Genomic DNA, 27,813 nt, shown 5'->3' on the forward strand with positions numbered 1-27,813 from the left:
TGTGTGTGTCGGGGTGTGTGTGTGTTCCATCCTGTTTATTTTCCTGATGGCAATTCCACTAGGCATCTGCATGAGTTTCTCACATTCCTTTCACATTGCCTTGTGGAACTGTGGCCTTTGGACGTTTGGTGCCACTGTGCCGCGCTCAATTCTGTTCACACCTGCCATTGGACACGTTGCCACTCTTTATGTGTGTAGTCCATTCATGCAAACGGCAGGAGGGAATGCTCTGCCAGATCCCTGCCCCAAATTCCCTCCACAAACTCCAGAAAAAACAACAATGCAAAACTCCCATGATATTCATTTCCGCGTTGATTGCTTTTAGAAACAGCCACAAAGGGATTGCGAACTGGTTGCTTCCAAAAGCAATGGACATGGAAATCAGGACTACAATTTTTGCTATGTTTCCAGAAGTAGCTTTTCATGTCGTGTGAGAGAGCACATAAAATGCAGAATTTTTCAGGTAAGTAAATGTTGGGGAAGAGGAATGAAGTGCTGCCTGAATGCAGTCAAATATCTGATTAATGGACAAGCCCCAGGTAATGGACTACCTTTAAGGCTGCAGCTTTTCCAACGGTCTCACAGGGAGGGGACAACTAGTGCCTGCCTCTCTTAGCTTCAGCTGTTCGCTGAGGAACCAGGGAAGGCACTGACGGGCAACCCTGCAACCCACCAAAAAAGGCAATCCTGGTGTGCTCACCTGCTAGAACACGTTAGCAGACACTAACTTAAACAAGAAGGCTTTGTGGCTTTGAGGGAGGGCCATAGCTCAGTGATAAAGAACATGGTTTGCATGCAGAAGATCCCCTTTCCAAGGTAGGGTTGGAGGAGACTCCTGCCTGAAACCCTGGAGAGCTGCTGCCTGCCAGTGTAGACCATATTGAGATAGATGGTCCAATGGATATGGAGTCTTCTTGCATTCCTATGGGACATAATTGGCTCTCAGCATAGAAGCCCACCAAGCACAGAGGTTTCATTAGAGAGATGGCGCCAACACACGGCCGTTGAGGGGTTGCCACCGCTGCTGCCACTGCTGCCGCCACCCCTAGATAGACCTCATTCCTAGGGGAGGTACAGCTTGGGGTCCCCTGGGAAGGGCTCTGCAGGAGCCTGGTTGAACTGAGCCATCAGGAAGACACCCAGTGTCCCACAAATGAAGATGGAGGCCATGAAGAGGAAGCAGACGCGGTCAATGACCCGGCCCACCAAGATCCACTCCTCGTTCTCCTGCAAAAAAGAAGACACCAGACAGGATGCACGTTAGAATTGTTTTCGGTGGCTCAGAGGTGTGCAAGTTGTCCAGCGGAAGAGGGCGTGGAGGCTGCCACAGGGGTCCTTCGAGCCTGACAGTGTGAGGGCGGGACTGAGGAGGAATGGTGGAGTCCATCTCCCCCCCTCCGGCACTTCCCAGAGAAGAGGGAGACAGCATGGATTTACAACAGTTGTTTGCAGACGGTCATAGCTCAGAGGCTGCAGAGGGGAGAAGCTGGGAAATATTGAGAGAGGAGGAGGAGGAGGAGAGACAGCTGACAGTCTTGGTATCTTTAGAAAGCATACCAGATCCCCCCTCTCCCAGGACCCGGCGGGCACTGAGAGTAGGAGAAGAGAAAGCTTAAAGGCAGAAGGCACAGATCAGCCACCTTACGGATGATGTATAACAGGAGAGATGGAAGGGGTGGAGCTTTAATCAGAGCAACGCCATTACTGCAAGAGAGGCACTTTTCAAAGCCTCTTTCTGTGAATATTGAATAAAAGACTTGGTAAGAACTCTTCTTGCTTATCTAATTCTTGGTTGCCCACCATAGGACCCTCTTACCTACAGGACCGCCTCTCCTGGTATGTCCCACGAAGGACCTTATGGTCTTCAAACAAAAATATATTGGAGATCCTGGGCCACAGAGAGGTTAGGCTGGCCTCAACCAGAGCCAGGGCTTTTTCGGCCGTGGCCCCGATCTGGTGGAACGCTCTGTCCCAAGAGACCAGGGCCCTGTGGGACTTGACATCTTTCTGCAGGGCCTGCAAGACGGAGCTGTTCCACCAGGCCTTTGGCCAAGGCACAGTCTGACCCTCTCTCTCCTTCTGTAATCCTCATAGAACTCTAGCCCAATGGTTGCCATTAATTTGATTCTGAATTGATTTTAGAATGTATTTCAATTAATTGATTGTGATTTTATGTAAACGGTGTTATTTTTACTGTTGTTAGCTGCTCTGAGCCCGGCTTTGGCTGGGGAGGGCGGGATATAAATAATAATAATAATAATAATAATAATAATAATAATTATTATTATTATTATTATTGGATTTCCTGAAGCCTGACAGACAGGAGCAGGGCTGAAACAAAGCAGTCCCCTTTTGCCTGTCACCCCAATCACAGGCAGCCAAAGCTTAGTTTCTCAGAGGCCTACTGGGAAGGACGCTGCAGCACCCTTGCCCACAGGACCTGTGGGAAATTAAAACTAGCATTAAATTACCCGGGGGGCTGTTGTAGCGGTGGAAAGAGGTGAAACCAGGGGTGAGGAGGAACAGTCACACCCTCCCTCCCTGACCAATTTCATGGCAAACATTCCCAACGGAGGATTCTCAACACAGTCTTTGCCTGGAGCCTCTGAAGAGAGGAGAGGGTGTGTTTGTGTGTGGACAGTATGGGGGGTATGGTTTTGTTTGTGATTTTGTGTTTTTATACTGTGAGCCACCCTGTGATCCTCGGATGAAGAGCTGCATAGAAATTTAATTAATAAAAATAAGAATGGTGTCATTATACAGCTTAGTTCCTGGGTGGCGCTGGATTTAGTTGTACCTGGGTGGAGTTTCCTGTGTCTGTTCCATTTTTTCTTTTCTTTAGGGGGGACAATAAAGTTCTTGTCTTGCCCACTGATTTGTAAGTCCTCTAACGGTTCCAAAGCAGGACGTTGGGGTCTTGGTGTTCCTTTGCCACTGATTCACAGCCCCCTGGTATGGGTTTCCTCGGGATGGTGAGGTTTCCTCCTCAGCTCATTCTTTCAACCCTCTGGCTTATGCTGCGACCACAACCGCTTCATCTCCTGGTTCTCCCCACCATTTGGGGCAGCGGAAGGCCTGCTCATTATTCGATCGGGTTTCACTCGGAAGCTGCGACTGGTGCAGATTTTAGCAGCTGGGTTGTTGACTTGCACAGTCTGTCAATGCCATAGATAAGACCCCTGCCAAGGAGCCGCTTTACTGGCTGCTGATATGTTACTGGGCACAATTCAAGGCTTTACTCTTAGCACTTACAAGCCCTGAATAACTAGGGACCAGGTTACCTAAGGGCCTGCCACACCCCATAGATCCCTGCTTGGCATATGCCCTCCTTAGTTGGGCAACACTGGGAGCACCACATGCCCTGGCAGTGCACTTAAGAGCACAAGAAGAAGTGTGGAGAGAAATGCCTGAAGAGGGCTTTCGACAGACAAGATGAAAGCCCACAGCTGAATGAAATACGAGAGGCGCCATCTGCATTGGCATGCCGACGGCTTTTGAAATCACACCTGTTCGCACAGGCATTCCCTTGATCTCCCGTTTCAATCGCCGTGCTGTTTTAATGGGATTGTTTTATTGCCCTTTTCGATTATGGGTTACGCTTTTATTTAAATATTGTAGCAGAATTATTTTATGGTGTATTTTAACAAGGGATGTGTCAACGTGTGAGTAGCTGGGATTTCATGCTTTGCAATCCACTCAGAAGCCTTATTTTTTGCCATTAAGCAGTACATAAATTAATAAATAACCATAAACAATAATGGTAAACCGCTTAGAAACCTGTTTTGGTGTTAAGTGTTACATAATTTAATTAATTAACTGAATGCATACCTAAACAATGTGTTAATTGCCTCTGCTTAAAAATAGGTTTGATTTGTGCTCTGCCTTTTCCCCTGATATCATTTCAATCAATCAATCAATCAATCAATCAATCAATCAATCAATCTTCTCCTATGACTGCGCATTCACACATGCAAAACATTGCTTGATGCCAGAGTCAGCAGGAGAAGAACATGCCTGTGTGAACAGGTCCCTAAACAGCTGTACATCTGAGATGGCAACTTACACTGTCAAAGTCCTTCTTCTCTTCCAAAGTCTTAGCAATGTGGTTGCAGGCATCGACACAGGCCTGGATCTCCGGGGTAGCACGGCACAGACTGTTGCAAATCTCCTGGGGACTTCCGTTCTCTAAGCTGCCTCCTGGGAAAGGGGAAATGTCAAGATTGCAGAGGAAGAATCTGAACAGGGGAGATCTTGTTGGGGGCCAAAACAGCTTCCACACTTGACCCAAGAGCATGCAGGAAAGACAGAGGGCAGCAGAACACTAAGATGCTGGTTTTAAAATGTTAAAGTCTTCTGGCGGCCCCTGGTATGAGTGGACTGCAGTGGAATTAATAGAGAAGAATGGGTTTTAATAGCATTTTTAAAGTCTCCTCCACATGATGAAGAGGCAATCCGCCTGCAGGGCGTGGCCTAGCTCAGAAGAACTGCCCAGAAAGATCAAGGAAGAGGAGGACAGCTGAGGATGAAGTGAGCTGGCAGAAGCAGCTCTGGGGATTTAAAGGGGACGGATGCTGTTTGCGGATTAGCACCGCCTGCTGTGTGCTAAAATGCACTTTTAAAAATACTGTAAGTCTTATGTTCCTTTTTGCTATGCTCCTGCCCTGTTCTTGCAATTTGTGGCTTAGTCTTCCTTGTTTTTATTATAAATCAATAAAAGAAAAAGAAACCCTATAAGTCTCTAGCAGTGCTTTGCTTCCCCCCCCCTTCTTCTTTTTTTTAGGAAAAAGGGTGCTGTTCCTCACCATGAAGTTGTTGCAGTAAGTGCCACACATTTGGGGGAAATGTGTTGGTCCTGCACCCCACTGAGTACCCCCAGAAAGAAAGCACTGGGACTCTAAAACAAGAGTTTGTTGTCGGACTACAACTCCCATCAGCCCTGGCCAGCAAGGGCATTGCTCAGGGAATGATGGGAGTTGTAGTCTAGTGACATCTGTGGGAAAAGAACACAGGCTCCCCAGTCCAAATCGAAGAGGGCTCTGAGCTCGTGAAGGCTGAGGGGTGGGGGAAGAGGAAGAACTTGAAACATCCCCCCCCCCCGGAATGTAAAAAGGTGAAAAACTTCTGGGAAATGATATACAGTGGTGCCCCGCAAGACAAATGCCTCGCAAGACGAAAAACTCGCTAGACGAAAGAGTTTTCCGTCTTTTGAGGTGCTTCGCAAGACGAATTTCCCTATGGGCTTGCTTCGCAAGACGAAACGTCTTGCGAGTTCTTGCGAGTTTTTTTCCTTCCCCCCCCTTTTTCTAAGCCGCTAAGCCGCTAATAGCCGTGCTTTGCAAGACCAAAAAACCGCAAGACGAAGAGACTCACGGAACGAATTAATTTCGTCTTGCGAGGCACCACTGTATAACAAGATGAAAAAAATGTTGAAATATACATTTATTAAGAAACCAGAAGCATTTCTACTTGGCATTGTAGGAGATGATATAAATAGAAAAGATTGTAAGCTGTTTTTATATGCAATGACGGCAGCAAGAATACTGTTGGCACAAAAATGGAAGCAAGAAGAATTACCGACGAAAGAAGACTGGAGGATGAAATTGATGGACTATGCAGAGTTAGATAAATTAACAGGAAAAAATCGAAACCGGCAGGACCAGAGATTCACAGAAGATTGGTGTAAATACGGACTATTTGAAAAGTAATTGTGATGATCAGATTACATTTGTAGGTTTGCAAGATGTTTTGTGAGGTGAATAATTTGAATTATTGCATAACTGGATAAAATGGAAGGTGTTAGTTAAGATAATTAAAGGCAATATGAATTTAAGAAATGCAGAAGAAATGATAAAAATGGGGGATCATCAGAGGTGCTGATGGAAGTCCAAAAAGATTGTATAAGATGTGAAATTTTGTGGTATGTATGATAAATAATATGTTTTAAAATGAATAAAAATTATTATAAAAAAAAGAAACATCTCCCCTTTCCCCATCGTCTGCTCCCTTCCACAACAGACCACCTTCTGCTGCTCGCCCAAGACTTACCTATCTGCGCCAGAAGCATCTTCACCAACCCGTCACGCTCCCTCTGCCTCTCAAAGAGGAGCTCGCTTCGTGCCTTCCACAGCATGTACTCATCCGCTTTTGCCATGAGCCCCAGAGAGCTCCGCCGGCGGACGAGACGATTCCCTGTGGGCGCGTCGACACGCCGCATGTGCATGCCCAGGTAGCGTGGCACCAGCCTCAGAAACACCTGGGAGGTGGGGGAAGAAAATGGTGAGGTTGCTCAGGAGGGTTTCTGACAGGAGTGAGCCGGCAGGAAACCACACAGAGCAAGTTGGAGTTAATGCTTTATCAGACAAAACAAGAAGGGCACAGGAGTGTCAGGCCTAATGAGCACAGCAACTCATGTCCGGCAGGTTTGCCCCCATGAAGTTGTTGCTGAGATGGAGAAGAAGAGTTTGGATTTGATATCCCGCTTTATCACTACCCGAAGGAGTCTCAAAGCAGCTAACATTCTCCTTTCCCTTCCTCCCCCACAACAAGCACTCTGTGAGGTGAGTGGGGCTGAGAGACTTCAGAGAAGTATGACTGGCCCAAGGTCACCCAGCAGCTGCATGTGGAGGAGCAGAGACGCAAACCCGGTTCACCAGATTACGAGTCCACCGGTCTTAACCACTACACCACACTGGGTCTCCAGACTGAAGGTCCCTTCCTCCCCTCAGCTGCCTAAGTCCCCTCCTCGCCATGGCTTTTCCCAAGCAATCGGAGACTGTGCCTCCAATTTCTCCTTTGCTCTTTTCATGCCTCTCCTGGTTCTGGGAGACCAGCAGGGAGGGGTGCTTGTTGCAGCAGGAGGGGGAGACACTCAAGACTCTTCACCAGCCTGACTCATCTCTGCCTCTTTTCCTCCCTCCTCTCCTGCTTCTGTTTCTGAACTTCTCTCTCCCACAGACTCTCCTTGCTTATTAAGCCCTGTTGCCTCTTCAGCTTCTGACACCTCCTCCTCCCAGTCGCCTCGTCCTGACCACTCATTGTCACCCCACCACCATTCCCCAGACTCTGGTTCCTCCCACCATTCCTCTGCCATCTCCTTGGGGCCCTGGGTGCCCAAGCACCCACAAAAGTCCCCACTGCATGACACCCATGGCCCCGGGCACCCATGGTCGCAGGGCTAAGCTGGCACTCCTGGTGCCCAGCCAGTCTGTGGCAGTTTCCAAGTGGGTTGTTACATGAAAGGGCAAGGTCTGGGGTTTGAGCTAGGGCTGTGGCTCTTCAAGAAGGAAGTACAAAGCCCACACAGAAACACAAATAAGACTGTGTTTTTTTCAACCCACTTGCGGAGCAACTCGGAGGTGAAGGAAAAGGAAAATGAGTAACGACAAGGATTGAGAAGAGGGGACTGGAAATATCATTCTTAATATGAAAGCAGCACAAATATTCGAGGATTGGACTCCTGCCGATCAAGAAGCATGGGTACCCCCCACAAAAAATTATAAATTGGAAAATAATTGGATTATATGATTTGTATTGTTATAATTTGGATTAATTGGTTTGATGTGTTTAATTCGGTAAGATGAAACTTAATAAAAATTATTTTAAAAAAAGAAAGAAGGAAGGGGACAGGGCCGTAGCTCAGTGGCAGAGGATATGCCTTGTGTGCAGGAGGCCCCAGATTTGATCCCCAACATCTCCAGGTAGGACTGGGAACGACACCTGCATAAAACCCCAGAGAGCTGTTGCCAGTCAGTGTGGTCAACGCTGAGCTAGAGGGACCTGTGGTCTGAGTCAGGATAAGGCAGTTTCCTAGGTAAGGCAAAGGCCAAGTCTTGGGGCTCAGCGGTGCAAGGAGGTCTAAGGTGAGCAGGGGACCAGCCCAGAGCTTCTGGGCAGCATCCACTGGACCTACCTCTCGGACCCGTGCGGACATGGAGTGAGTGTTGGGGGTCCTCAGGGAAACGTTGAGTACAATGACAGCATTCACGACAATGGCAATAGTAACCACCAAGAGGAAAGTTAAGTACCTTTGGGGAGAAAAAGGGAAATGGCACACAGGTCACCTGCCCTAGTCAGTGGCAAAATCAACCATTTCCTATTCTTCATCAGTCTGAGAATTTGTTCTTCTAAGTAAATGGAAAATGCCTTCCCCTTAATGCACACATATCAGTATGCAAATGTGTCCATGTTTTTGCAATTTTACGCTTTCCCCATATATGATGCATTCACTAATAATATGCATTTGTAGGCACAGTTTTGCAAAAAAACAACAACAACCAAAAAAACCCCAAACCTGGATATACAGTGGAACCTCGGTTTTCGAACATAATCTGTTCCGGAAGACTGTTCGACTTCCGAAATGTTCAAAAACTGAAAACTGAATACAAAAGCCTCAATACAACAAGGAAACTGGAAACAGAGGCCGCCTTAGAAGGTCGACTTCTGAGGCGCGTTTGAAAATGGAAGCATTTATTTCTGGGTTTATGGCGTTTTGGTTCCGAAACGTTCATCAATGGAGACGTTCGAAAACTGAGGTTCCACTGTAATGCATTTGTGAATATATGCATTTGTAGGCACCCTAGTATACCCAATTTTTGTCTATAGAGAAATGCACCACAAAATTCAGAGAGTTGTGAATTCTGAAGGACAGCTGTGTTTAACTTATTGTATCTTGGGGCGGGGGGGCGGCAAATCAGGAAGGCTCACCTAAAAATGCAAACAGAACCAAATTTCCCTTCTATCCTAACCACCAACCATGTGTACGTCTTCTGATGAGTTGCTGAATGGAGGGGGAGAAGCACTTCACAGAGCAGTTTGGCAAACTGCAAAGTCCCCTCCCCATCAAAAGTGGCTGCAGTGAGGTTTAATGGAGGAAGGAGGTGCTTCAGCCAGTGGTCTAGAAAGCAGCTCTGCCTTAGTCACGCATCTATCAGGATAACATCTGATGAAGTGGGTGCTAGCCCTCAAGAGCTTCCGCCATAATAAAATAAAGCCATGCCAACAGCCGGAGATCAAATCCAACATCTAGAGCTCACGTCCTGCCACTCTCGCAGGCTTCTCACGGGGCCTTGGACAAGCTGCTACCTCTCCCTCATTCCCCACCGGCAAAATGGATTTATCCATTATCTGTCGCGCAACAGTGCTGGGAAGATAAATTCCGCAACTCCCTTTCGCAAAGAGTTGCCACTTCAGTGATGAACTGGTGTAATAACATCAGAAACATGCCGATGTCCCAATGCAGGGGAATCTTTGCTAAAATGAAACGAGTGGCTTTTTGGAAACTATTTATTTGTCGAATTCTCCTTTAAAGCCCCCAAGCTGGAGGCCATCACTGCCACCTACAGGACATAATAATAATAATAATAATAATAATAATAATAATAATAATAATAATAATAATTTATTATTTATACGCTGCCCATTTGGCTAGGCTTCCCCAGCCACTCTGGGTGGCTTCCAACAAAATATTAAAATACAGCAATGCATCAAACATTAAAAGCTTCCCTAAACATTGTTTGCTTACTTTTCAATGAGCGGCACTGCCTGCGAGGTTTCAGGGACCTTTTTTGCAATCAGGAAGAGGAAGACGGTCTGGGCCAGGAGGACGTTGATGGAAACCGTGCACTTCTGACCACCAGCTGCAGAGAGAGAGAAAGAGAGAGGGAGGCAATAAGGCTTCTGTCTTGCTTCATCATGCTCTCACACCCCGTCCCAAGAAGGTCCACCCCAGGAATGCCTAGTTGCTCTGAAAATAGAGGCCTGGGATACAGAAGTATCACTTATTGTCCTCCTCTCTCCAGTTGACAGGCAGGGAATACAGTGGTACCTTGGGTTACAGATGCTTCAGGTTACAGACTCCGCTAACCCAGAAATAGTACCTCGGGTTAAGAACTTTGCTTCAGGATGAGAACAGAAATGGTGCGGGGGCAGCGCAGCGGCAGCAGGAGGCCCCATTAGCTAAAGTGGTACCTCAGGTTAAGAACAGTTTCAGGTTAAGAACAGACCTCCGGAACGAATGAAGTACTTAACCGTATCTGAAATAGTACCAGGGGCTTCCTCTCTAAACTTAGGACTTCCAACTCCATTTTTTTTCTACTGCCACAGGGTTAAAAGAAAGGGATGCTTCACTGATTGGTTCACAGCATAGTCAAAACCCCAGACTAGCGGGGAAAGAGACATCAGCCTCTGGACCACGTCATTGATTGACTCCCACCAAGCTGGCCTTGGTGAGCCAGGAGCTCCTTATGAACCTCCCCAACTCAATTCAAGTCTTGGTCCTGGAGACGTTAGGAAGAGCAGGGCTGCAGCTGGATCAAGCCCCTCTCACTTGTGTGCCAGCCCTACTCCCAATCTTGCTTCTGCCCCAGCCCTCACATCCAGTAAATGGCACCAGGATGAGAGATGGGAGAGGCAGAGCCCTCAAAATGATGCAAAGCACCTTCCACCCTGTGTCTTCTGAACCCTAAAAACAACTCTCTCCTACCAGGATGCTCTGTAAGTCCCATCTGCAGGTGTTTCCACTGCCTAATCGCAGGCTAGGGGACGAGGGGCTTTATCTATCAAACTTCCAGTTGCCACTAGGCCACGTGGCTGCATCTTGGCCTTGTTCCTGCTGAGATGGGACCCAGTTTTGCTCTGAGCTTTCTCAGCTCTTTTCTGCTAAACAGAGGTGGCGAGGGAGGCAGGAGCTGATCTATCAGGTTAGAGGGAGGGATTCTTAACCTGTGCTGTTGTACATTGTTTGGATGGAGAGAAGTTTTTCCTCCTCTCTCATTGTGCTGAGGAACTCAGGGTCCTCTAGATTACTCTCCTAAGAGGAAAGGTTGCAGCGTTGGGGCCTTTGAGTTAGAGGAGACACGGTAGTAAAGGTAAAGGGATCCCTGACCATCAGGTCCAGTCGTGACCAACTCTGGGGTTGCGGCGCTCATCTCGCTTTACTGGCTGAGGGAGCCAGCATACAGCTTCCGGGTCATGTGGCCAGCAGGACTAAGCCGCTTCTGGCGAACCAGAGCAGCGCACGGAAACGCTGTTGACCTTCCTGCCGGAGCAGTACCTATTTATCTCCTTGCACTTTGACGTGCTTTTGAATTGCTAGGTGGGCAGGAGCTGGGCCCGAGCAACGGGAGCTCACCCCGTTGAGGGGATTCGAACTGCTGACCTTCTGATCGGCAAGTCCTAGGCTCTGTGGATTAACCCACAGTGCCACCTGCGTCCCTGAACACATGATAGAAGTTTATAAAATTATACATGGCATTGAGAAAGGAGGACTTACGACTAGATGGATGATTGGCCTGATCCAGGAGTCTTCTCTTATGTCATCACTTTGCTGTTGCTATACCAGTTTTTGACACCTACAGAAAATGCTTCTTTTCTCCTAAGCCTTCCCAAATTTTATTCCTGCAGTTTTTAATTCTTGATGGTTTTAGGATTTTGATACTGTTTTACGATCTGTTTCATGCTTTATGTTCCATTTCTGCACTTTGCTTTTTATGCGGGTTTTATATTTTATCGTCAGGTGGAGTTAGTTCTTACTAGAAGCTTGAGAAAAAAGCAGGGTGGGTCCTGAAAATGGACACCCCAGGAGCCAAAGACCCTAAGCGTAAAGAGGTTACCCTATGTTTACTAATTTACACCTGCCTGCAGTCTGTTTGGATGAAGGGGAAACTTAGATATCTGATGAAATGAATAAATAGGCCTGGAAGTCGTGAGAGTGCTTTCAACAGCGCAAATTTGGAGGCGATCGTAGCCCGTGTCATGCTAAACACGTGCCTGCTGCAAAAACCGGCAGGCACACACTAAATTCCCCCTTTCCTGTATAGGGAACCTGTTGGTTTTCTGCTGTTGCAGGACTACAATTCCCATCATCCTTGACCACTGACTGTGCTGGCTGGGACTGATGGGAGTTGGAGTTCAGCCACATCGGAAGACCCACCAATTTCCACTTCCTCTTGACCAACCCGGTTCCTTGCCTCCCTGTGAAGCAAAGCCTGGGAGCTGTCCAGAGTGCTGAATCCTTAGCCCAGGTTGGGGGAAGCTGGGCTTTCCAGACTACAGTTCCCATCATCCATCAACACCCGGGGGGCCACAGGCTAACCAGACCTAACCCAGGCCAACCAAAGCACCACAGGTGGAATCCACAAACATATTGAAAAATGCTGTGAAAATACATGTGTTTTTTTTAAAAAAAGTTTTGAAAAATACATTGAATTTGCCATAGCTCACTGTCGCCATCTGGTGTCACATTTGTATATTGCACTTTAGAACACACTTATTTGCAGCTGTATAGCTGAGTCCACAGTGATACTTTTGGCGCTGACCTTTCGCTGGGAGGAAGTAGACCAGCACAGCAACCGAGGAAATGAGCACGCAAGGGATGATGATGTTGATGATGTAGAAGAGTGGCTTCCTCTGGATGATGAGGAAGAAGATGATCTGCTGGTACCCTATGTCATCTGGTGTGAAGTGCTGGGCGTTCACAACCTTCTTGGCTGGCCGGTGCTTGATTGCCCATTCCCCGTTCTCTGTCAGGAGAAGGCAGCGTCATGTGGGTAGGAGCAAATATACACACAAATATCGGTCACATTAACTATGGAACTTCTGAGACCAGCAGCTCAGAGCTCTCCCCCTCCCACTTTTCTCCAATTCCCTATTTTTGACATCACCATGAATTCTCGCATCCCAACCTTTTAAAACAAACACAGGTGCACCAAGTTTCTAGCCCTGTTCCCTCCTTCAACAATACGGAAATAACATTAAATGATATTCATTCTGGGTCACAGCAGCACCCAAAATTCTTCCTTTGCAAAACTGGAGTGGCTATTCTGCAGAATATTCTCCAGCAGAGATAGTCTCCAACAGGAGATTTCAAAAGCCTATCAAATAATTCTTTGATGAGAAATGTTGCCTTCGCCCAACTAATAACACACCTGAAAAGAAAGCATCGCTCATTGCCTCCAGACCACCTTGAGCTCCCCATCTTCCAAACATTTGTGGGCAGTAGTGCCTCTTTCACTAAGGGCCCTCCAACCTCAGTTTGCCCCAGACACACCCACTTTGCCCAGCAGCTTCTCCCTTCACAGTCTCAGTGTTGCCCTTGCGGAAATCAAGAGATGAGGAGGGGACAAAACTTGTCTAAATTGCTCTGCCTGTCCTTAGCTCTGGCGCCCCCTACTGTTGACCTCCCTGCCAACTGCCCCACTATTCCCAGTGGGCACCAGCTGCTGCTGTTTTGGGGGTCCCCAAGTTTGGTCCTGGCGGCCACCTCGATCTGAAGCCAGGCTGCCACATTGAGACGAGGAACGGAGCCTGGGTGAAGGGAGCTGCTGGCGATGAACGAGCTGATGGGGAAACGAGTGCAAACAATAAAGGTGCAGAGGGAAATCTCTTTCCTACATGGTGTGTGTGTGTGTGTGTGTGTGTGTGTGAGAGAGAGAGAGAGAGAGAGAGAGAGAGAGAGAGAGAGAGAAAGAGACAGAGAGACAGAGAGACAGAGAGACAGAGAGACAGAACTGATACAACAGAGCCCATGAGAAAAGTGCCCAGGATCTGAGTGAGGATTTAGAGCCCTGTGTGAACGATATATCCACAATAGCAAGACTCATCCGATCATCTGGGCCAGGATGCCTGGAGCTGCCAGCTTACTGCCTGGCACCGCAGAGGGACTTCTGCCAGAAGCTGGAATCTGATGGAGAGAGAGCTGATTCTGCCATGTGTTTGGTCCCCAAGGCCTCCAGTGGCCCGGCTGCCATATAAAAGCCCACATTTATCTCTCTCTCTCTCTCTCTCATTCTCTGGGCTGCAACACGAAGCCAAGCGTGACACGCTATTAAGCTGGTGTTTTCTTGTTTATTCCCCCCGCCGTCTGCGGGAGAGATAGATTTTTAACCGTGCAAAATAACTGGCTTGTCCCCCATCATGAAAAAACAAGAAAGCCTCTCGCTTCCAAAGAGGAACTTTTCCACCTCCGAGATGCTATTAAAACATGATGGAGAATGGCAGCGGCAGCTGCTGGCGACGGCTGCGTTCCTGGATCAATTGGCTGAAATGTAACTGTTAGCTATAGGAGTGGCTGGGAGGGAAGGAGAGGAGCCAGCAGAACAAAGGGGGGGGGATGACAAATGCCAAACATTCTCCTGCAGTGATTCTTATTAATAACCCACAGAAGCAGGCTGGGGGGGGGGGGGGACACATGGCCAGAGAGCAAAGTGAGGCAAACCTTGGAAGCCATTAAGAGGTGGATGCAAACAGGTGACAGGTGCAAAGCCGAAGAGGGACCCCAAGTGCAGCTCCCCAAGCCCTCAGGACTCTCCCCACCCCCTTCCTTAGCCACCCCTCCTCCTCAGCCCTGCCTCACACCCACCCCAAGGATTTGTGCCTGGCTAGAATGTGCCCTTGAGTTCTGATAATGTCTCCTGCCAGTCTGGATGGAGGAAGGAGAGGGATGTGTGAGTTTGTGTAGGAACTACCCTACTCTAGAAAGGGGAATTTTGCATGCATTGCTCCACCCACCTTTTGCCAGTGGCCCCATTCACCACTGGATTGTGGCCCCTGGAATGTTACCCATTCCAGCTGGGAAAAGGGGGGCCATGGTATTATCTTTCCAATGTCTCGATACCAGTCTTTTAGCAGAAATAAGGGCATGAAGAGTCCACTTACGTTAGGGTTGCCATATTTCTAAAAGTGGGGACCTGGGCACAAAAGTTGTCGAGCTTTTAAGGAAATTTGCCCACTTCTGACATGGGTTGACACTCTTTTTTTTTCCTTTCTCCTCCTGTGAAGAGGCTGCATCTTAATGTTTTAATGTTGTATTTTAATCTTGTTTTTTAAATTGTATTTTAATCAACTTGTTTTTATTACCAGTTGTTAGCCACTGGGGAGGGCGGGGTATAAATTATTATTATTATTATTATTATTATTATTATTATTATTATTATTATTATGGTTTTTAGACGTTTTTAGTGATTTTGGAAATTCCGCCTGGACACTATTTCAAACCCGGACATAGGGCAGCCCTAATTTATGTTGACCCGCAGTCAAACCCCATATGGTTGGTATGTGGCTTGGAATAATATTATCCTATGGCAATTTTAAAATATCCCCCAAAGCAGTATTTATACATCTTAATACTTTCCTCCAGAAATTTGCAAGCGTCGGATACTGCATAAGCATGTTTCAAAGAAGCATTTCCTTATTATGTGCAGCATGTTGTTGTAGATCATCCCTTTCTGTGCAGGTGTAGTAGAGTCCAATGAATTCTAATTATTACTTTTTGTTGTATAATGCATAATTCATAATCTAACGACACATTGGCTACCAAAGTTAAAAACATTGTCCTACTGATTGGGTGAGATACGAACCTCCAGTTCTTTATTCCATCTGTTTCTCATGTTTGGTATGTCAAATTGATTATACGAAATGCCCTGACTTACACCTCATGGACAGAGCTTAGATGGCCCTCAGGTTCTCTTCCAATTCTACACTTCCATGATTCTATGGTTTATAGTTAAACAGTTTCCCTGCTAAATCGTTTCGCCCACTCAGAACGACTCGACCGCCTTGCCCCCGCCAGGGCCAGGGAGCACCTAAATCATGGGTAGGCAAACTAAGGCCCGGGGGCCAGATCCGGCCCAATTGCCTTCTAAATCCGGCCTGCGGATGGTCCAGGAATCAGTGTGTTTTTACATGAGTAGAATGTGTGCTTTTATTTAAAATGCATCTCTGGGTTATTTTGGGGGCATAGGAATTTGTTCAATTTTTCTTATACGAAATATAGTCCTGTCCCCCACAAGGTATGAGGGGCAGTGGACCGGCCCCCTGCTGAAAAAGTTTGCTGACCACTGGTCTAAATGATGCTTTGCCTTTGTGGTATCTGTGCCAAAAATGCTTTTGTTTTCCAAATCCTCCAAATGCCCTCAGGATTCTAGGCAGCCCTGTCATTTCCTAAAGAGTGGTGCCAGGTGGAAGGAGAGAGAGAGAGAGAGAGATTTATCCCCTGAACATTTTCTAACATTAGAAATCAGGGGAGTTTGCCAGCAAAGCTGGCAGGCAGTAGGATCAGGACCAGGAAAAAAGGATGTGCTTCCTCTTTATTTAACTCGTGGAATTCACTGCAGGTATGAATGGTTGCTTAGAAAGCCTTAAAAAATAACTTGACACTGAAGATATATCTATCCGTTACTATTAAATGGAGCCTCCATAGTAAGGGGCAATTTAACTGTAAATACCAAAGGATGGGAACAAATGACAGGGGAAGGGTGTCCCTTTTCCTTGGAGACTTTGCAGGTTTCGCAGAGGCATGAGACTCACTGCTGCAGGAAACTGGAGGCTGAATTTAGCCAACGCAATGCAACAAGACTAGTCTTATGTTTTTTGATGTTCTTATAAGGATTTGGACAGCATCATTACCTCCTCCCACCCGTTGTCCCCCTCGGCTTGCATGCAGGTGGGGTTACCTGTGAAAGCTTCAGGGTCAATAAAGATCCATTCTATTGTCTGCTCATCTTCGACGGTCAACAGCAGGTTGATTTCACGGGCATTGTAGGTCTGTGACCTTAAACATAAAATCACTCAGTAAGGCCGAATCAAGTAAGGTTTTTTCCTGCTGCTCCAGAGGGTAGGAGCTGAACCAATTACAAAAAAAAGGAGATTGCCACTAAACACTAAGAGGAACCTTCTGGTGGTAAGAGCTGTTCAACAGTGGAATGGATTCCTTTGGAAAGTGGGGGACTCTCTTTCACTGAGTGTTTTCAACTAGAAGTTGGATTGCCATTGGTCAAGGATTCTTTAGCCACGATTCCTGCCTGAGAACGCCTGCCAGGCCTTCTATGACACCAGCGCAATTCAGCCAATCACTTCCAGAGGCCTCTAGACCAGAGCAGAATCCCTTACTGTGCTACAATATACAGATAACCAAGGTTCATCAGATCTGAGTCCTAGGTAACCATGGTTCACATCTGGTGGGGTTGTTGGACGGCCAGACCTTATCAGCATATTGTGATTTCAGCTGTAAATGAAATAGTTGGACTGAGGCAGACCAATGATCCCTCTTTATGCCTTTTGAGCAATGGGAATGATCAAAGGATACAGAAGAATATCCACACTCAAGTGTTGGATATTTTCAGCTCTAGCAAGGAGGACTTAGAAGGATGGCCATAAACTGAAAAAGGAAGAATTAGTTAGTGCTTTATGGGAGCAGGTGGCAATTGTTAAATTGATATTATTCATGTTAAAGAAATATGAAAATTTTAGAGAAATTTTAGACTGTTGGGAACTGGTTGTGTGAGATATAAAAAGGGAACTTTAGATATCAGGTTACATGCTAATATAAGTAAATGTATGAACGGATAAAATGATTATTTAAAATACCTGTTTATCCTCTCATTATCATGTATATTGTTTCGGTGTATGTTTTATAATGCATATAGGTATTTTCTAAATTAATTTGATTGTATAGGGCTGCATACTTTGAATTTATGCAACTGTTTAGAAGTGGGGAGCTAACAATCAAACGGCAGATACATTTCGTTAAATAAGTAAATACAAGCAAATATATGTTAGCATATGAAAAATTAATTTTAAAAATATGATATAAATGCAGAAAGAAAATGTGCCCACAGTTAGAAATGAATATATATTAGTCCCCTTCAGGCATTAAAATTTCCAACATAAGTAGCATTTTCTTTTTTTGGGGGGGGGGTTAGGAACATGAATGAGCAAGATAAGTCCCCCTTCATCTACTGCCTTCCTCTCCACCCTCACTGAGACACCCCCTCCACCCTCTAAATCACGCAGGGAACTGCCACGGGTGCAGGAGGCTCCAACTAGTACTCACTGGAACACCATGGAGCAGTTTTGCCAGTCAAAGGGGAAGAAAGTGACCACAATGGGGCAGACGCTGCGGTAGATGGCCGGGGGGAGCCAGGAGATGCTGCCATCAGGGGACACCAGGACGTTGACGTACAACGCAACCTCAAACACCCCGTCGATGCTGAGGGGAACAAGGGGAGGAATAATAATATAATAATAATAATAATTTATTACTTATACCCCACCCATCTGGCTGGGCTTCCCCAGCCACTCTGGGCAGCTTCCCCCCCCAAAAAAAAAATAAATTTAAAATACTGTAATAATTCATCAAACATTAAAAGCTCCCCTAAACAGGGCTGCCTTCAGATGTCTTCTAAAAGTCTGGTAGTTGTTGTTCTCTTTGACATCTGTTGGGAGAGCGTTCTACAGGGAGGGCACCACCACCGAGAAGGCCCTCTGCCTGGTTTCCTGTAACCACTTCTTGTAGGGAGTGAACCACCAGAAGGCCCTCAGAGCTGGACCACAGTGTCTGGACTGAACGATGGAGGTGGAGATGCTCCTTCAGGTATACTGGGCCAAGGCTGTTTGGGGCTTTCAAGGTCAGCACCAACACTTTGAATTGTGCTCGGAAACGTACTGGGAGACAATGTAGGTCTTTCAAGACTGGTGTTATATGGTCTCAGCGGCTGCTCCCAGTCACCAGTCTAGCTGCCGTGTTCTGGATTAGTTGTAGTTTCCAGGTCACCTTCAAAGGTAGCCCCATGTAGAGCACATTGCAGTAGTCCAAGCAGGAGATAACCAGAGCATGCACCACTCTGGCAAGGCAGTCCGCAGGCAGATAGGGTTTCAGCCTGGTTATCAGATGGAGCTGGTAAACAGCTGCCCTGGACACGGATTTGACCTGTGCCTCCATGGACAGCTGTGAGTCCAAAATGACTCCTAGGCTGCACACCTGGTCCTTCAGGGGCACAGTCACCCCATTCAGGACCAGGGAATCCTCCACACCTGCCCGCCTCCTGTCTCCCAAAAACAGTACTTCTGTCTTGTCAGGATTCAACCTTCAATCTGTTAGCCGCCATCCATCCTCCAACCGCTTCCAGGAAGAGGTCAGGAGAGCCAGGATCCCTTCCCCTCCCTCTTGCAGCAGAGCTCTCCTGCCGTTTGGGACCCGAGGGCTGCAGTGAAGGTTGGTCACCCCTGAGAGGGATGCATGGCAGAGGTGGGCATGGTCAACACAAGCACATTCAAGCAGGCAGGCAGGCACACATAGAAGACTCTTCTCTCCTGCCCCAGCACTGCTATGGAGCGAGGAAACACTTTCCCCCCTCTGCTCTGCACCTGCGCTGAGATAGGAGAAGATGCTCCTCTTGTACTCATTGCTAAAGAGTGAGAAAACAGTGTTTTCATCTTCTCCGTACCAGCGCTGAGATAGGAGATGTTCCTCTTCGGCCCCAGTGCTGTTGTGGGGAGGCAACTCGGCATATTTTTTTTCTTCCCTATCCTAGCGCTGGTCTCAGAAGAGAGCAGCCTCACCTCCTAGCTAAGAGCTGCCACAGAGTGGGAAAATAGGGGGGGGGAGCCCTCTTCTTATCTTGGAAAAGGGCCTCTTCTACCCTCTGCTATGGGGCCTTGTGATTCCTTTCTTTTCCCTGACTTTCTAAGACCATCTAAGACCCTTCTGGCAGTCTATAGTCAAATGAATGGGGTTGTCTCTGATCTCAGCACTAAGTGCCACAGCGCTAAGATCAGAGATAAGATTATCTCCAGTCATCGTTGTGTGGTGCTTAGTGCCAAAATCAGCGTACTTAGATCAGATGTGACAGCACCTAATGCCATATGGCACCTGCCTGGTAACAGACAGGTGGGCATAGTTTGCCCCCAAAGCCCTTGTGGGCCAAATCCAGATGTTTCTGGGACCTAAAATACACTCAAGGGCTGGAGGTTCCCCACCAATTTTATTAAAAGGATCTTCTATGAGGAAGGACAGTGCTAGCTCATATAATGCAATCTTAAATGCTGCTTGTAAGCTCTGTTTTAATTGTTCTTCCAGCTAATTAGTTCACGAGGGAGGGCTCAGTCGGTAGAGCCTGACACTCTTAATCTCAGGTTTGTGGGTTCAAGCCCCATGTTCGGCAAAAGATTCATGCATTGCCAGTGATTGGACTAGATGATCTCTGTGGTCGCTTCCAGCTTTTCAATTTTACGATTCTTTGCACTAGAGAAAGACACTGCCTCCTTCTGGGTGAAGGCTACTCTTTCCCCCAAAACTCAGCAATTTCTCTGGGAACTAATTTGTGGAAGGAGCCCAGGAGGACCCCACCAAGATCAAGTAAGCTACCTGGCTACAAGGAGACATGCTAGGTCACATCTCCTATCTACAGAAGGGGAATCCCAAGTTCACCTGCAGCCAGCTGGCAGATGAGCTGGAGGAGGAAGAGGAGGAGGAGGAAGAGGAGGAGGAAGAGAACAACCCTTTAGGATACTGACTTGTTCTCCAGGACAATGTCTGGCAGCCACACCATGGTGGAGGGGATTCGTAAACACTTGATGTTGTTGTAATCAGCCGCATCCCACTGCAGGCGGTAATCGTGCCATTTCTGCCAACAAAGAAATCAGTTAATCACACTGGCTGGCCTGGTGGATATTTTGCAATGGAACATGCTACTGTCTTGAGGCTGACTTCCTTCCTGGTAAATTTGAATCCAGGGTAAATTTCAACTAGAGGCACAACTAGAGTTCCCAGACCCAGAATCCAGGATGCTAGGAAAATCATCAGTATCCCTGGATTTGTCTCCCACCCCCCACCCCACCCCCAAAATTAAGTTACTAGCTTTTAAGACTTCCAGGGTAGGAAAGGCAGAGTTAAAGGGTCCATAATTTGCAACACATAAAAGATAACAGGTGAAGCTGGGCCTGCTTCTCTTACCAGTTCTACCCAAACGTTGGTTGTGAGAGCCTCGTCCCTCTCATTCTGGAAAAAGAGAGGAGACAGAGTTAGAATGTAAGAGGAACCCTGTGGCTGGATCAGGTCCATCTAGTGCAGGATCCTGTTCTCACAGTGGCCAGCCAGATGCCTGTGTCAAACCCACAAGCCTGATCTGAGCACAAGAGCCCTCTCTCCCTTTTAAAGTCATCTAGGTCGTGGCTTGTAGCCTTATCCTCCATGAAACCTCCTTTGAAAACCATCTAAGGCAGTGTTTCCCAAACTTGGGTCTCCAGCTGTTTTTGGACTACAGTTCCCATCATCCCTGACCGCTGGCCCTGCTAGCTAGGGACGATGGGCGTTGTAGTCCAAAAACAGCTGGAGACCCAAGTTAGGGAAACACTGATCTAAGGTCTTATCCACACTTACCTTTTGCCCTGCTCTTCCCAGGCACAGGTCCATGCTTAAAAGTTCCACGATTGAGCACACTTGTTTTTTTGCTCCAGGAAAACCCGCTCTTTAATGCTAAATCAGAGCAAATGTTAATTCAGTTTTTCTGTCAATTGCCATTTGCTCCGATTGAGCTTCAAAGAGCAGGTTTCCACAGAGAAAGCTCTGGAGGGGAGGGGAATGATGCTCAGACACAGAACTTTAAAGAGTGGGCCATGCCTGGAAAGAGCAGAGAAAAGGTGAGTGTTGTTGTTGCTGCTGCTGCTCTTATTATGGTTACAGTAGCACCTCGGCTTACATAAGCCTCTGGTTACATAAATTTCACGTTACAGAAGTGGCAAACCCGGAAGTATCAGACCGGGTTTTGCCGCGTGCACATGCACAGAAGCGGTCTACCTCCCCGTGCACATATGCAGAACAGTGATCCTCGGGTTGTGGAAACCTCAGGATTCGGCCGGACCTTCAGAACAGAGCCCATTCGCAACTGGAGGTACCACTGTATTATATTTGTACCCCTGCCCATCTAATTGGGTTGGTGCAGCCACTCTGGGTGGTTTTTAACAGATATATAGTGGTACCTCTGGTTATGTACTTAATTCGTTCCGGAGGTCCGTTCTTAACCTGAAACTGTTCTTACCCTGAAGCACCACTTTAGCTAATGGGGCCTCCCGCTGCTGCCACACCCCCTCCATGCGATTTCTGTTCTCTTCCTGAAGCAAAGTTCTTAACCCCAGGTACTATTTCTGGGTTAGCGGAGTCTGTAACCTGAAGCGTATGTAACCTGAAGCGTATGTAACCCAAGGTACCATTGTACAAACAGCATAAAACAAAAAACTTCCTGATACAGGGCTGCCTTCAGATGTCTTCTAAAAGTTGTGTAGTTCTTTATCTCCTTGCTATCCACAGGGAGGGCGTTCCACTAGGCCGGCGCCACTACCAAGAAGGCCCTGTGCCTGGTTCCTTGTAACCTCACTTCTCGTAATGAGGGAACCGCCAGAAGGCCCTCGGAGTTGGACCTCAGCGTCCAGGTTTTTAACGATGGAGGTGGAGATGCCCTCACAGTTGGACAACTGTAACATTGATCCAGTCTTGCTACAACTTACCCTGAACTTCTATAACCTACACCTTTTGACAGCAAACAGGGGGCTGTAGAGGCAGTCTCTGTCATCTTTGCATCCTGGCCTTTAGTGAGACTACTTCAGTGGAAATACGCAGCAAGAGGTGGCTTCAAACCACCCTGTGACCCTCGGATGAAGGGCAGTATGTCAGTTTAATAAAATAAAATAAAATAAATAAATAAGGGTGCCAGTTGGCTTGTACCCATGACGACATCCCCAAGGCACCGCCACTTTTGCGACTGTTTATAAACGTTTCCCTCCTTTCATTTTTGAAAACAAGGCTAAGGTTGAATGTACGAGCCGATAAATGTACATTGGGTGCTTTGAGCAATAAAAATGATGGAGAACATACTTAAAGCTAAAAGGAGAGGCAAGACTGGAGGCTGATGCTACATTCAGCTTGATATAATGTGTGTTCGCTGTGCAAGTCGGGAAGCCAGGCTCACATCATGTGTGAAGAGCGTGCTGTGATTTTTTAAATGATATATCTGTCTTGAGCCTTAAATTTCCACCTGCTATTGGAACTTGCTGCAGATGCATTCGTGCTTCCTTTAGGAACTAGATCATGCAGCCTTGCTAGTGAGCAACAGAATTCTGAAATGTCTATTTTAGGTATGAGATGTTAAGAATGTAAGAAATGCCAAAATTCGGCATCTACCTCTTGCTTTCCATTCTACATGACAGTCGTAGGGCCCTCTGCAGTGCCCCCAAGAATCAGTCACATGCCCTAAATAGCCATCAATATCCCTCTCCTCCATGAATTTAATCTTTTAAAGCCATCACTGTGTCCTGTGGAAAGGAGTTCCATAGTTTAACTAAATGTTGCATGGGGGAGAGGAAATAAAGCCTTTATTCCTTCCTTCCTTCCTCACCAGTGTGATGAGATTGGTGAGGGTTAGCTTGACCGAAACGTCAACAATGTCCCTCTCGTCCTTGGCTGGGCGGAATTTGCGGTCATAGTTGGCCATCAGGTCTTTGAGAAGCTTCTCCTCCTGGTTTCGGCTCAGGACCACTGGAGAAAGACAATGAAGAAGCAACTCTTTGTTATGTATGGAGAGCCAAAGGTGCCTTGGAAAGCCACTTCCGCTCTTTGGAGGAGGTGGAGTTGCCGGCTTCACGGGCCCCCGCACGACTGGGGGGATTCCCGGCCGCGTCACCTCCTGGCCAGCCAATCAGCTGGCTCTGGGGGTGTGGCCTGCCCTATTTAAGGCAGGACATGCCTGGGGATCTCCCTCTTTGCTGCTTACCAGCTCTTCCTGCTTTTCCCGCCCTATAAGGTTTCCGTTCCTTGACCTTGCTATGGACCTTGGTTGGTCGCCATTGAGGGGCCTGGTAGGAATTTTTCCACTTGGCAAATTGGCACCAGCCACTTGGTTTCTGCCTACCTCGTAGCAAATCGTCACATCTTTCTGGGTATTGGCGGTTAGGCATTGGTATTGCACTGTAGATGGAAGAAGGGAGGAAGCACCATCACCTGCCCCACATATTGAAGGGTAGCCCGGTAAAGGATCCCGGGGGGCACGGCCCTGTCCGAAGCCTAGGGAGGAAAGGGCCTAAGGCATGCCCCCAAGTGGTGACCCTAGAGGAGTTCCTAGTTGATGTGCACCAGCAGGACTCCCCCTACTGGTGGTTAAGCCTTTCCGGACTTCTGGCGGACGGGCTGAAGTCGGATATAGTCAGTTAGGACCAATGCCTAAGCCAATACCGCTCATCACCTGTAACCAATAAAAGTTGTGGCCTTATTTAACCCATTGACCTTAAAAATTGTGTCATTATTTCCACGGGGGGGGGGGGGAACTTGCCACGCAAAAGGAGGGTTTCGAGGAAGCATTTGAAGTGAAGGAGGTGGCATCACACAGGTGTTAGGGAAAGTGACTCTAGACATGGGGAGCAGCAAGCAAGAAAGTGTGGGGGTCCTTGCAAGGGGAGCAGGTGGCCTGAGGATGGCGGAGCCTGAGGACAAAGACCCCAGGCAGAGCTGTGTCAGGATACGAGAGCAGAGAAATAAAGGGGACGGGCCCTGGAGATAAGGAGAAGGAGCTTGTGCTGGATTTTGGTGTGGACAGAAAGCCAGGTTAAGGAGGGGCGTCAGAGTAATGAGAGGAGTGAATGACAGCTAAATGATGGGTAGCTGTGAGGGGAACCAGGTGGGACAATGGGAGACTTGAGAGCGGAAGGTTATAGTCGTCAAGGCAAGAGAAGACCAGGTGTGGGCCAGAGAGTTGACAAAGGGTGCAGGGCTGGCTGTGTGGCACACCCAGCTCTGTCCTCCAACATCTCATGGCTGTTCTCCAACATCAGGCATCTACTGAATGTGGCGGCTGCCTCACTCGACCCAATGGTAGGGCCGGCTCTGAGAGTTCTGGGAATGAATTGTGTGTTGAGTGAGGAAAATCACTTTCTTTGGTTTCTGCAGCACTTACTGCTGTTCAATCTCATCAGGAAACGTCTGAGGAGGAACTGACAAATCTGAAAATTCTGGTTTCTCTCAGTTTCTCATTTTTCTAATTTCAGTTCTCCGCATTTCTTCATCAGCATTCTTTTTTTAAAAAACAACAACAACCCTAAACCATCATTTTAATGTAAATTCCTCCTAATATACACACTTCTGCATGTGATGTTACCTAATTATTGCATTGCAGGGATTGAATGACCCTTGGTACCCCTTTCAACTCTATAATTCAATTCAACTCTACAATTCAATTAATTTTTATTTATTTTTTTGCAAATAATTCCCCACTAATAATGCATTTTTGGACTGTAATATATGTATTGCCATGCACGCTTTACCCTGTTAATTACATGCTTTTTTTTGTACACGTTGCTTGAATGGCGAATTGCATTGCAAAATTTGGAGAAGTGTGGATTCTGAAAGATGCCCATGTTTTGGTCTGCATCTTCTTTCAGAAACTGCGGGTTTAGATGAGTTCACCTTTAAATGCAAAGCGAATTGAATTTCTAGTGATAGGCAGACTTCTCCCTTTTTACTTCCGCCACACCCAGCGTACTTGCACACACCTTTATCACGTTCCACCTTTATCATCCCCTGCCTCCCTAAACAAAAACCCGCTCCCTGCACAAATCCAAACTTACTCCCATCCCTGGGCAGAAATGGGAATTTAATGAGGCAGGTGGAATGCATTCCATAAATAATAATGGATTAATATTAAAGCCCCTCAGCTCCGCCTGCCATCTATCCCTGTCTAGTCTAGTCCACAGATGGTTACCTTGCTAACTATTTTTTAATCCCGTACATTATCAAATTATTAGCCCACGATAACTGCCCAATAAAATCTAAAAGGGAAGTGTGTGGGAGAAGTGCTGGCAAATTGCCTTCATTAGGGTAATTGCAGCTGCCTACTGAGGAGTTGATAGAGCCAGGCAGGGTCGAGAGGCTGAGTGGGCGGCTCCAAGGGGAGACTGAACTTTGGAAAACTCTTAATGTGACTGTCGGCTGGCACCTGCCACCCCCGTGCTTGCTAATGGACATGACCAGCAGCTGCTCTCCCTCAAGCAGGACTCTTCATCCACAATGACTTTGAGGGGGGAAGGCAAACTTCACAGCCTTTCCTCAGAGGGCACTTGCTCCTACCTAGGATATTTTAGGGCCTGTCTATGCAGTTTAATAGTCATTCCCTTGCCATAATCAGATGGTCCTGGACTCAGGAAGGGAGAAGAAAGACCTCCCTTTTATCAGGGTCTTGCAAGGGGAAATCCCAACTTTGGGACTTCAAAGCACCTCGCACCTCGTTCCATTGTGATGTCAGGTGGCTGATCGATAGGAAGCCCAAGTTTGGCCCAGTTAAGTCATCCCTCCTGAGATTTCCAGATGCTGGAAACAATGGCGTTCTCTGGCTCCTTGCTCCCGAGTCTGGTCTTGCTGCCTTGCTCTGCTGTTCCTTGCCCAACCTCCCTGGGATCTTGACCTCGGACTCGTGCCTGACTTTGTCTCTGGATCCTGCTTGGGCTTAGGCTGGTTCTCTGTTTGGATTGTCTTGCCTCTGCAACCCAGCCCTCGTAGGTGAGCACTTTGGTGGCAGGGCACCCCTGGAGCATGGCATTGCTGGGGGTTGGTCTAGATGACCCACGGGTAAAGGGACCCCTGACCATTAGGTCCAGTTGCGGACAACTTTGGGGTTGCGGCGCTCATCTCGCTTTACTGGGTGAGGGAGCCGGCGTACAGCTTCCGGGTCATGTGGCCAGCATGACTAAGCTGCTTCTGGTGAACTAGAGCAGCGCACGGAAACACCATTTACCTCCCCGCCAGAGCGGTACCTATTTATCTACTTGCACTGTGTGCTTTCAAACTGCTAGGTTGGCAGGAGCTGGGACTGAGCAACGGGACCTCACCCCGCCGCGGGAATTCAAACCTTCGACCTTCTGATCAGCAAGTCTTAGGCTTGTGGTAGGAGCAGCTTAAAACTGAAAAGGACAAAGGTGTTGTAAATGCTCCTTAGGTGTCACTTACCTGTTTCCAGTTTCATATCTATCTATCTATCTATCTATCTATCTATCTATCTATCTATCATCTATCTATCTATCTATCATCTATATCTATCTATTTATCTATCTATATCTATCTATCTATCTATCATCTATCTATCTATCTATCTATCTATCTATCTATCTATCTATCTATCTATCATCTATCTATCATCTATCTATATCATCTATCTATCATGTATCTATCTATCTATCATCTATCTATCTATCTATCTATCTATCTATCTATCATCTATCTATCATCTATCTCTATCTATCTATCTATCTATCTATCTATCATCTATCTATCTATCTATCTATCTATCATCTATCTCTATCTATCTATCTATCATCTATCTATCTATCTATCTATCTATCTATCTATCTATCTATCTATCATCTATCTATTATCTATCTATCTATCTATCTATCTATCTATCTATCTATCTATCATCATCTTATCATCTCCAATCCATTAAATTTTGTGCCTAGTTCCCCCCAACTGCATTGTGTCCATGACAAATCCCTCTGATATCCCATTTGTTTTACCCCACAGAAGGAGGCTGCAGAGGCGAGGGTGGGGCCCGCCCATCCCTTGCTTGCTCATTAGGCAATAGCTCAGGGGCAGAGAATCCGCTTTGCATTAAGACGGTCCCCGGGTCAGCCCCCACCTGCACTTCCAGGTTTTGCTGGGGCCGTCCCCTGCCTGAAACCATGGAGACCCACTGCCCAGCTGTGTAGACCATTCCCAACCATCTGACTCCCCACAGGAGTTTCCTACTTTCGCATTTCATCTCAGTTCCAAGCAATTCCCCCCCTTTCCCGCTCCCAAGGAAAAGCTTCCGAGTTCCGTTTTAGCGCATCAACATGAGCCCAGGAGTTCCACCTGGACTGAGCCTCCTTACCTGTGAGGAAGGTGAAGGCGAGGACCAGGCTAGGCCAACCCATGCCGGTGGCGCAGATCGGTCTTCCTTCCTAACCCCAAGCAGCAGTGTGTGTGTGGGAGGGTCTGGAGGACTATTTTGAGCTGAAACCCAC

General features: G+C 47.2%; 1 protein-coding gene across 2 annotated transcripts; it reads right to left on the reverse strand.

Annotated features, from left to right (window-relative positions):
• On the reverse strand, window positions 1–27,813 carry CHRNG (cholinergic receptor nicotinic gamma subunit). Of its 2 annotated transcripts, XM_081862568.1 has the most exons (13): window positions 27,681–27,777; window positions 24,692–24,742; window positions 23,166–23,305; window positions 20,729–20,773; window positions 20,290–20,399; window positions 17,828–17,983; window positions 16,449–16,546; window positions 12,315–12,518; window positions 9,521–9,635; window positions 7,910–8,024; window positions 6,046–6,253; window positions 4,064–4,197; window positions 1–1,227 (listed from the first exon to the last, which is right to left on the reverse strand). In XM_081862568.1, coding segments are annotated over exons 2-13 (1,491 nt in total). In that variant the 5' UTR covers window positions 24,693–24,742; window positions 27,681–27,777; the 3' UTR covers window positions 1–1,062. The 2 variants fall into 2 exon arrangements, with proteins under 2 accessions (XP_081718694.1, XP_081718693.1); XM_081862567.1 differs by lacking the exon at window positions 24,692–24,742 and having other exon boundaries at window positions 27,681–27,813.

This window comes from Podarcis erhardii (assembly GCF_964252035.2).
Source record: "Podarcis erhardii genome assembly, chromosome: 5".
In the NCBI taxonomy this organism is placed as follows: Eukaryota; Metazoa; Chordata; class Lepidosauria; order Squamata; family Lacertidae; genus Podarcis; species Podarcis erhardii.